Source organism: Lipotes vexillifer, unplaced genomic scaffold (genome assembly GCF_000442215.2).
Source record: "Lipotes vexillifer unplaced genomic scaffold, Lipotes_vexillifer_v1.1 scaffold1761, whole genome shotgun sequence".
NCBI classification, from domain to species: domain Eukaryota; kingdom Metazoa; phylum Chordata; class Mammalia; order Artiodactyla; family Lipotidae; genus Lipotes; species Lipotes vexillifer.
The window spans coordinates 192,813-203,650 of NW_006777503.1; the positions used below are offsets into that span (position 1 = coordinate 192,813).

The 10,838-nt window shown below is 49.2% G+C and overlaps 1 protein-coding gene across 3 annotated transcripts in view; it reads right to left on the reverse strand.

Moving 5' to 3' along the window:
* Positions 1-7,317: 7,317 nt before the first annotated feature.
* U2AF1 (U2 small nuclear RNA auxiliary factor 1) overlaps positions 7,318-10,838 on the reverse strand; it is a 9,301-nt gene continuing 5,780 nt past the window's right edge. For all 3 annotated transcript variants that reach the window (XM_007451130.1, XM_007451129.1, XM_007451131.1), the window contains 5 exons: positions 9,648-9,697; positions 9,398-9,496; positions 8,786-8,919; positions 8,618-8,710; positions 7,318-7,594 (listed from right to left, as the gene is read on the reverse strand). In XM_007451130.1, coding sequence (XP_007451192.1) covers positions 7,456-7,594; positions 8,618-8,710; positions 8,786-8,919; positions 9,398-9,496; positions 9,648-9,677 — 495 coding nt within the window. In that variant the 5' untranslated portion in view covers positions 9,678-9,697 and the 3' untranslated portion in view covers positions 7,318-7,455. The remainder of the gene's footprint in view (positions 7,595-8,617; positions 8,711-8,785; positions 8,920-9,397; positions 9,497-9,647; positions 9,698-10,838) is intronic.

Genomic DNA, 10,838 nt, shown 5'->3' on the forward strand with positions numbered 1-10,838 from the left:
ACTCGGGAGCAACGATGTGTTAAACAGGACCCAGAAAGCACTGTCCACAGAAGACATACTGCTGAACTGGACTAGTTACATGGGAGGACATGCGTTCATCCCACCACTGAGAGGGAAAAGGAAGCCCTAGACCGGGATAGATATTTGCAACCTTCAACAAAGGACTCAGACTGTGTAAAGAACTCCTAGAAATACGCGGGAAAAAGACAAACGACTTGATTTTAAAATGGGCAGAGACTTGAGCAGGTGTTTCACAGGGACACGCAAATGGCCAATGGCACGAAAAGGCACCAACCTCATCCGTCCACTGGGGACGTGCCAGGTGAAGCCAGGGACCTGCCGACCTGCCACTGCAGCCACTGGAAGAGCTGGAAGACAAAGGGGACGGAGACCATCTGTCCCAGACTCAACGGCCCCCAACACCTGCCACGGTCCGAGCTGCCCTGCCCGCCTGCCTGGACCACCGCAGTAGCTTCCACTCTGGTCCCCTTCCAGCGCCCTGTGGTGAGACACTGCTTCAGAAACGTGAATCAGAACGTATGATCCTCGTGCTCAAACCCTTCCCACCACTCAGGACGAGCTCCAGGTCCTTCCCGAACTCACGAGGCCCTGTACCATGTCGCCCTGACTCTCTTTCCTGTGTGCTGTGCCTTGAATGCACTTTGGAGGATGCTGCTGTCCACCCAGCATCCCAGGACCCCTCCCTCTGGCGCCCCTCCCACTGCAGTGCTGAGTGGCCTTGTGACTTGCTTTGACCCACGAAGTGTGGAAGGAAGTTCATGCGTCTCTCTGATCAGAGTTGAAGAGCCGGCAAGGGGTTTTCCTCCCTTTCTGCGCTGCCCCACCAGCCGCCCCAGGGAAGATGATGGTGCTGGGAGTCAGAGCAGCTGGCCCTCGGCCGACACGTGGGGTGAGGGGGGATGAGGGCCCCGCGCTTCCACAGCACAGCCTAGTGCCGGTCTTTCCTGATCCAGGCACGTCCAAGCTCACTCCTGCCTCAGGGGACGCGTCCCCACTGGCCACCCCCCCTTCCTCTTCTGTTCCTCCAGCTGGTCAGCTGTGCCAGTAACAGGTATTAACTACTCGATTCATATGCCTCGAGCTGCAATTTCAAGTCAGCGGCGTCCAAAAACATATTGAACGTTGCAGACAAGCTGAGTCAAAGCAAGGCAAGGCCATACGCAGTGATTCCATTTATATAAAATTCAAAAACAGGCAAAACTGTAATGTTTGTGAAGCCTAGGTAGATTTTTTTAATTATTATTGGAGTAGAGTTGCTTTACAGTAGTGTTAGTTTCTACTGTAAACTGAATCAGCTATACGCATACATATATCCCCTCTTTTTTGGATTTCTTTCTCATTTAAGTCACCACAGAGCACTGGGTAGAGTTCCCTGCGCTATACAGTAGGTTCTCATTAGTTATTTTATACATAGAACCAATATTGCATATACGTCCATCCCGATCTCCCAAATCCTCCCGCCCCCTAGATTTTTAGTTTTGTTTTTATTGAAGTGTAGTTGATTTACTATGTTGTGTTAAATTCTGCTGTACAGCAAAGTGATTCAGTTATATGTATATATATTCTTTTTCAGATTCTTTTCCATCATAGGTTATTGTATCGAATACAGTTCCCTGTGCTATACAGTGTCTTTGTTGGTTATCTATTTTTTTTTTTTGATGTTTAAAAATTAATTTTATTTTTGGCTGCGTTGGGTCTTCACTGACGCATGCAGGCTTTCTCTAGTTGCAGCAAGCGGGGGCTACTCTTCATTATGGTGTGTGGGCTTCTCATTGCAGTGGCTTATCTTGTTTCGGAGCATGGGCTCTAGGTACGGAGGCTTCAGTAGTTGTGGCACGAGGGCTCAGCAGTTGTGGATCGCGGGCTCTAGAGCACAGGCTCAGCAGTTGTGGTGCACAGACTTAGCTGCTCCACGGCATGTGGGATCTTCCTGGACCAGGGCTCAAACCCATGTCCCCTGCATTGGCAGGATTCTTCCCCACTGCGCCACCAGGAAGTCTGACTGATTATGTATTTTATATATTTTGTATCTGTTAATCCCAAACTCCCAATGTATCCACCCCCCCCACCCTCTTCCTCTTTGGTAACCATAGTTTGTTTTCTATGTGAGTCTATTTCTGTTTTGTAAATAAGTTCATTTGTATCAGTTTCTTAGATCCCACATACAAGTGATAGCCTATGATATTTGTCTTTCTCTGTCTTACTTCACTTTGTATGATAATCTCTAGGTCTATCTATGTAGAGCGTTTAAGATAATAAAACCAAAACGAAACAAGACGATGGCCACACATGTTGAGATGGTCGTTTTCTTGAGGAGGGAGGTGCTTTGCGGCTGGGAGGCTGGTCTGGGCGCTGGCCGGTGCAGCTACTTTGACTGGGCAGGACCTACTAGGGGGTTCACCTCATAACAGTTCTCTAAGTATTGTGCGGTAGGTATCACGCAGCTCATTAAAAATATGACAATTATGGAGCCGGCTAAGAGGTACAACACAAATGTGATTGGGAGTCTCCTAAGAAAAGTTAAATAGAACAAATTAAATATTTGTTATCATTCATCCTTAATTCCTAGAATAAGTCCCACTTAGCTGTGGCATATTTAATATGCTGCTAGATTCTGTTTGCCTGTATTTAGGACTTTTGCATCCACATTCAGAACTGAGACTCCCCTGTAGTTTTGTGTGTGTGTGTGTCCCATGTCTTGGAGATTTTATCAGTACCGTACTCATTTCATATTTAGAGTCTGGAAGCTATAAGCAGTACCGATTTGGGTCAATGAGACGCCAGGCGCTGGGTGTCCTGGGGGAAGGTGTCCTTGCTCCCGAACATGACGCGTGGAGAAGCTGAGGCGATGCAAACCCCTACGGGGTGGGGCAGGCAGAGAACTGAGCTGGAGCGGCGCGGGGACTGGCACACGGCTCCTCACGGCTCCAGACCCCAGTTGGATTCTCTGCTTATGCTGAAAAGGCCCATCTTTGCTGGAGAAATAACTTATGTGTTTTGGGTCAACACAGCCAATACATCCTTTATTTTTGTTGATGGAACTAGCTCATCGTATCTGCTGTTACTTGCACTGGGACAACCTGCTCAATGTACCTGATTTCTAGAGCTGTTCCCTCCTATCTCTCAAAAGGTTATGCAGATCAACTGGAATAAAAAGCCTGATCCAACCAGGTGCCTTCTCTCCCTGCTTTGTTCCATGCGGCCTGTGTCTGGATGGACAGGGAAAGGAATTCAGCCTCCAGGGCTAGTTCCTGTTGCCACTTCCAAAGCCCTCGGAGAACCTAATCCCCGTGCCCCTAGACAGACCCCAGCCCTCTTCCCAAGTTGCGTGGCCGGACCCAAGAGTTCTCGGAGCACCTGGTCTTCTGAGGCGCCTCTTCCGGTTGAGCACCCTTCTCTCAAGTGTAGAGCTTTGCCTCATTTTTGCCCTGAAATGCCAGCCGAAAATGCCAAGTGCCAACAAGGCATTTATTCCACCTTGCTCACTTTTGGCTGGTGCACAAGCGTGCGTGCACACACACACACACACACACACACACACAGGCCGCCACACCCTGATGGACGGTGCCGCTACACCCCAACCCTAGGAGTTACAAAAGGAAAGGCAAGGCACCATGGTTGAAGCCAAGCTTATTCCGGGCTGTGCTTTCCTGAGGTGGCAGCATGGAAAAGTCCTTACATTTCAGGGATGCAAACATTTTACGTACACAGGTTTAAGTACCTGGGGCTTCACCACCATTTCTCTACTTTTGAGTATGTTTAAAAAAACTGAAATGCTCTTTCAGCAAATGATGGCTGAAATCTGATGAGAGCAATTAAAAAAGTCCCACTTAGCAAACCAGAAGTTGAGAATCTTATATTGACCACAATCCTATGTTGTTTCTTTGGGAAATTCTAAATGGTCTGAAAACCCCCAAGACTGGGAACCACTGGACTAAACAAAGCCAACCTCACTAGGGTCAGCCACGCTGAGTCCCATGTGACACTCTTGACTGCCAAGACCCCAGCCTGACTTTCCATTACAAAGGCTCTAGAAGCACATTTATAACACCAGTGTTTTCTGTGTTTTGAATACTTTTGTGCGTGTGTGTGTGGCACGCAGGCCTCTCACCGCTGTGGCCTCTCCCGTTGCGGAGCACAGGCTCCGGACGCGCAGGCTCAGCGGCCGTGGCCCACAGGCCCAGCCGCTCCAGACCGGGACACGAATCCGCGTCCCCTGCATCGGCAGGCGGACTTCCAACCACTGCGCCACCAGGGAAGCCCCTGAATAGACTTTTTTTTTTTAAAAAAAAGAAAAATCATTTGCTCTTTCAACCCCTTTTGGTAAATAAGGACTCCTGAACTGAGAAGGGAAAAAGTGATACTGCAATGACCACACCAGCAACCCTTTCTCCAATACTATCTTGTTCAAAGGAAGTGAGTTTTCTCCAATCAATAGTGGTGGTGACCTCAAACGCCAATGTTTTGAAATATTTAAAATGATTTTCAACTATTACATATACACACATGCACAGGGTAAGCTTGCTATACGTGTCAAAACAGCAAGCAAAAAAACAAAGGCTGTAAAAGTTAACTGAAGTAATTCAACACAACTGTTGAATTAAATGTGTTGATACTGTATTTAAAGAGTTTGTTTCAGCAGCTATTCTCTATTTGGTTTCAGTCTTAATATACATCGTGTAATATTCAGGACAGGAAACTTCTGCAGTAATATTTGGGCCCTTCCTCATTACAAATCAATTATTTCAAGTGGCTTTTTTAAAAAAATAAATTTATTTATTTACTTATTTTTGCTGCGTTGGGTCTTTGGGAAAGCTGCGCGCAGGCTTCCTCTAGTTGTGGCGAGTGGGGGCTACTCTTCGCTGTGGTGCGCGGGCTTCTCATTGTGGTGGCTTCTCTTGTTGCGGAGCACAGGCTCTAGGCACGCGGGCTCAGTAGTTGTGGCTCGTGGGCTCTGGAGCGCAGGCTCAGTAGTTGTGGTGCACTTAGCTGCTCTGCAGCACGTGGGATCTTCCCGGACCACGGCTCAAACCCATGTCCCCTGCACTGGCAGGCGGAGTGTGAACCACTGCACCGCCAGGGAAGCTCCCCCCCATTTTTATAAAATAAAAATCCCCTTGGACCTGGGTGCTACCACCTTTACTTGGGCTTATCTACTGAGCTGCTCCTTGGTGACGTGGGTAGGTCCAAGCATGCCCAAACCAGTGGCAACACAGGGCAGCTTCAGGCCCAAACTGCCCTCAACGGCCTTTCACTCCAGACCTGCCACGGGGCGGCAGGGTTCCTTTCCCTTTACTTTGTAAGCTCCCCTTTCTGACTTTGGTGACAAAGTTTCAAGACACTTAAAAAAAAAAAAAAAAAAAAAAAAATGATGAAATTATATAGTGATGACAGGGATGAAAAAGAAAGGATCAGTTCAAAAAATATGAGAGGTAGAATAAAATGTGCTCTGAGGGTGGGGTAAGAGAGAATAGAGTCAAAATAACCCGAAATGTTCTGCTTGACTAAGTAACACAAGGAAAGACTTAGGGGTGAGAACTAAGAATGTTGCCATCATGGAGAAGAAAGAGAAGGCATTCTCTGAAGTTCTGAAAAGGAGCTGTGGAGCCAGTGAGGCTGACTTGGATCAATATAAAAAGTGACATCATAAATCCCAACCTTGTGATGTGTTTGTGATGTGTTTGTGCCTTACTTCTGAAGACTTTTGAAGACTGACTGCTATTCATTATGAAAATTTATTTTAATAACCTATACATCCTGTTCTTCATATTAGAGGTGAACATAAGTCAAATTTCCCAAGGAACAAAATTTTACTTAACCGAGGAAATCGTAGTTGTAAGTGATTAATAAAAAAAAAAAAAAAAAAAAAAAAGTCTACTTATTTTTGGCTGCAACAGGTCTTAGTTGCCACATGTGGGATCTTTCACTGTGGCGTGTGGGTTCTGTAGTTGTGGCACAGGGCTCTCTCGTTGAGGCACGTGAGCTCAGTAGTTATGGCACGCGGGCTTAGGTGCCCCGTGGCACGTGGGATCTTAGTTCCCCGAACAGGGCTCGAACCCGAGTCCCCCGCGTTGGAAGGTGGATTCTTCACCACTGGACCACCAGGGATCTTCATTTACTTTTGAAACTAGAGACTTTCACAGGAGAAGGTGACTCTGATCGAAGTTAAGAAATACAAATGAAACATTCTGTCACGTCGCCCCTTCAGATGCGGTGGGAATGACTTAGTCGTCTCCACACTCTGACGAAACTTAGGCAGAAAATCTGAAGCACTGGTGCTGACTCTCGCGAGTATGAAACTGACTTAAACATGACTTCTTAGACCACCGACTCCCAGTGCCACTTTATCCAAAATCATCCGCCTACTGCTGCAAAAAAACAAAAAAACCCAAAACTTCAAGACAGCACACCTGAACAAAACTAACATAATCGCTAAATCACTTTTTATAATTCACCAGATGAAAGTTGACTTCCGTGAAACAAACTGGCCAGGAAAGTAGTGTGTCTCCCCGCACTCATCAGCCACACCTCCCAGCAACGGGTAATAGGGTCGGACGCCTGCGGGCAACTGTGCTTGGGGCTGTCTTGAGGAAACACGGGGATGCCACGCAGTGCCGTGTGCTGGTCACCTGGAACCGTGTTTCGGTTTGCCTTTGGGTAAGACGTTCTCTTAAGAGAATCTCTGTGCTCTCAGCCGAGGTGCAGCCACAGCAGGAACCGGGACACAACTCCACGGCTGCCCCGAGTCACACTGCCCTGCGTTGCCATGACGAAGACGGCCTGGGAAGGTGACACCAGACAGGAAGGTTCTGCCGAGGCAGATGTGATCACAGAGCTTGTGCTCCCGTCCCTTAGTGGTTTACGACGCAGCCATCAGTCGGTGAAACAGAAACGCGAGGGCCTGAGCGCATGCCCGTGTCTCAGGACACAAGGCAGCCCTTGCAGCAAAACTAGAAGCTCACGGCTAAGAAGCCAACACCGCAGCTCCACGGACTGCGCCTGCTCGAGAGATCAAGGTTCCTACAGACGCCAGCGCAGTCTGCAGGGCGGGGCTTCCACTCCAGTCTGCTCACAGCTTCGGAAAAGAAACACTGGATTACCTGTTAACATGCACATCGCAGGAAACAGGCCTTTTTCGCACATGAATTTTCCCTTAACTGGTAGGTGTATCATTTATACGTGAAGTGACTGATGTAATACCTTCACCTCAAGGGCTGATGATGTACGTGCAGGTCTGTAAAGGAGGAGACTGGAAACAAAGACTTGGCACAAGAAATCAGTCACACAGGAATTCTGTATCACTACAAATTTTATTCAGAAACCCATCTTTGTTTTTTTTGTTGTTTTTTAAAAAAAAACTCCCATTATGAACTGGCTCGGTCAACCAACGACGGACGACACTTCCCAGCAGACACGCAGCAAGAAGTGCACGGCTCAGAATCGCCCAGACCTCTCTCGGTCCCTCGACCGCCTCCTGTCGCGTTCCCGTCCCCCGCCGCCACCGCCGCCGCCGCCGCGGCCACGGTCTCTAGACCGAGAGCGACGCTCCCGAGAGCGGGACCGCGACCTATGCCTGCAAGCAAGGACAGGAAAAGACATCGTGGCACCCACACCGCAGCACGCAACATACAGGACGCGGACTGACACGTCTGAACACTGCAGCTCATCGCGCCGATGAGGCCAACAAAAGAGAAAAACGCTGCCAATTAAGCCACAAGCTGGAGCTGTAAGATGTGCCCTCGTCTCAGACGTTAAGTGTCAGGGATAAAAAGGGGCACCTGAAGACTGAAGAGCTATGACATCTTCTCTATCATATCCTCCCGTGGCACCAGCTCAAACGGTCAGGGGAAACCCGAATCCAGAGTGAACGGGACATACACACCCCTCACTCCACATCTGACCCCAGTTTCAGGTCCCGTCCCAGTCAGGCCGCCGCCCCGACACGTACGCAGCTCAGCGACGGTGTCCGTCGGGCCTACCGTGGGTGAGGGGAGGCCAGGGTTCTTTTCCTCCTACGCTTCTTTTTGTTGACAATGAAACAATCACCAATAAGGTCTGCATTTCCAAGTATTTGTCTGACAGGAGAGGGACGAGGATCCCTCTGGGGTCAGAACTCAGTGATCTGAGGAGAACCTTGTCAGAACTGACACCTTGGCCTTTTCTCTGCTTGGTGACATGACCGCCTGCACTTAAGCAACAGGACCAGACACGTAACGGTGCCCAACTGTCAGTGGTCCACAGGGCGGTGCCCCCGCCCCCAGCCAAAGAAACCTGCCCAAGCCAATAAAAACCAAGAAACCCCAATGGAAATAGGCAGCACATAAAGGAAGTCCAGATATCTGAGAACAAACACCGTGTAAAGAAACCTAATTTTAGTGGTCACCAGCTTAACGGTTCCCTCAGTTATTAAGGTTTGATCTCGACCTGACAAGGAGAAAGCCGTGTGTGCGTGGAAAATATCTTTCAAAGAGTACACGTTGTATTTTAAGATACGCACTACATTCTAAGCAGTGCCTTTTAAAGAGAAATGACGCGAAGACCAAGCTTTACTTGAAAACTCGGTTACAAAACGGTCACGGTTCACTCGAGTACTCACTTCTTACGGCGGCGCCCGTACAACTCCCGCCGCAGCTCCCGAGAGATGGGCTTCAGGTGCATGAAGTTGCAGAAGCCTCCCCGCGTGCACTCCCTGCGGGAGAACAGATGGGGTCATGCGGTGCGCCCCCACCCGCCCAGGGCGCCCCTGGGGCCTGCACACACCTACCCCATCTCGTACTGGCGGCAGCAGGCTTCTCTGAAGTCGGTCACAGGGGAGAGCTCAGCGTGGATGGGCTGGCCATTAAACCAGCGGTTGTTCAGGTCAATCACGGCCTTTTCCGCATCCTCTTCACGGCGAAACTGAAAAGGCCAAAACGCTGCCGTCCACACCTCGGCGACAAATGTCTTCAACTACTGACTCAACTATGCGTCGCCCGCTCACAGGTAGAGTAATCCGGGTGGGATAATGTCGGACAGCAATTTAAGAACCAGCCCGCCCTTCATTTAGCAGTTAATTTTGCTACGGTCCAAGCTCGGGCCGTATGTTGCCATGGTTTTCAGATTCAGCTGGTTAAAAGAACACGTCATGATTCATGCGGGCAACGGAAGTCTTATTTTAAACAAAGGGGCGGCGGGGGGAGAAGACACCAAACGCATAAGCCGGCTGCCCCTCCCCGCGTCTTCCCGGCACCCGCAGGCCGGCCACCGGGCCCGAGCCGCAGCCACCGAGGGCGGTCGAGCGCATCGAGCTCACGGGCAGGGCCGAGCACGGGGGGGTCCGCGGGCAGCGGCCGAGGGCGCTCGCGCTTCCTCAGCCCCGCCGGCCCCTCGCGCCTACCTTGACGTACACGTTCCCGACGAGGTGGTCCCCGAGGTTGTCGCAGACGTTCATCTCCTCCACCTCCCCGTACTTCTCCTCCATCTCCGTGAAAACCTCCTGAAGGGGCGACAGTGCCGTGAGGGCCGCACACAGGCAGAGGGGCGACCGCACGTAACTCACGCCCAGGCATTGCCACTAACGGAGAAAAGTCGTAAGCCCGGATACAAAGGGCGGACAACAGGTCAGCGGGTTTCAGCCAACAGCTCACCTCAAAAAATTCATCATAGTGTTCCTGCATCTCCACATCGCTCACAGCACCTGTGAACAACAGAAATCTTGCTGGTTAGAGCAGGGAACCGTGCCTGAGACAGCTCTGTGCTTAAACTCAAACTGCTACATAACACTCATCAGATTATCTAGAGAGAAAACGAGAGCTGCGCTCTACTGGAGACTGAAGACACTGCATTGCACAGCCACTTGTTAAAACTTTACAGTGTGGTGAGATTTTTAAATGCCCCCTATGACAATCTCAATCCTGGCTATTAAAATGTTAAAATCACAACAAGTTTTAATCAGCATCAAAGGGCCAACATTTTCAGAAAGTGTGAGGAAAAGGTTGACTCTCAAATTAAGAAACTTTTAAGTGAAAATTTTCTTCCTTTTCAGATTTAAGATACAGGCCAGGTAATCACACTGATTTTTTCCCTTTCCTTTATTAGGTTAAAATGAAAGCTGAAATCAGGGTAAATGATTAAAAGCTTATGTTCCTGACTAGTTTCTTTTACCAATTAGCAGCCACGCAGAATGTCATTAAAATTCTTTCTGATGCGATTAAAACCCAAATGACCGAAAATAAAGACTCAGTAGGATAATTACCAAGTTCAATTACAGTATTTTGAACGCCCTCTTTCGCATAAAGGGAAAGTTACAATGCTTCGCTGAAGAAAGCATTACTTTATATTTCAAACTATTTTCATCACGCTTATTCTTCATAACTCACACGCACTACGTGAAATCAAGTCAGTTGTGCGGATAGATTTTGCAAATTTACATTCTATCCTCATCATCCTCCTACCAAATCTTACCAGCAAACTCTAACGTTCTCTGAACCTAAATCTGACAAAGCACAAAGCTGGTGTGCCAGTAAACTGACGTTCCAAACAGCCAGACCGGGGAGTGGCTTTGAGGCTGGGACAGCCTGTCTTTAATCGTCACCTTCCACAGGCCACCTCCCGGACTGGCGGCCACCTCCTGGACTGGCGGCCCCCTCTGGGCACCCGCCAAAGGCGCTGGGCTAAGGCCATGGGCTCTTATCCACACTGCGCTGCCTGCGAGCAGTTCCCGAGCTCTCTGGAAAACTTTTTACCTCAAGGATAAGAACTAACTTCAGTTTTTGATCCTGACAATGATCTAAGTTCACTTTCTCGCCACTGGAGTTGGGCGGGGGGGGGGGGGGGGG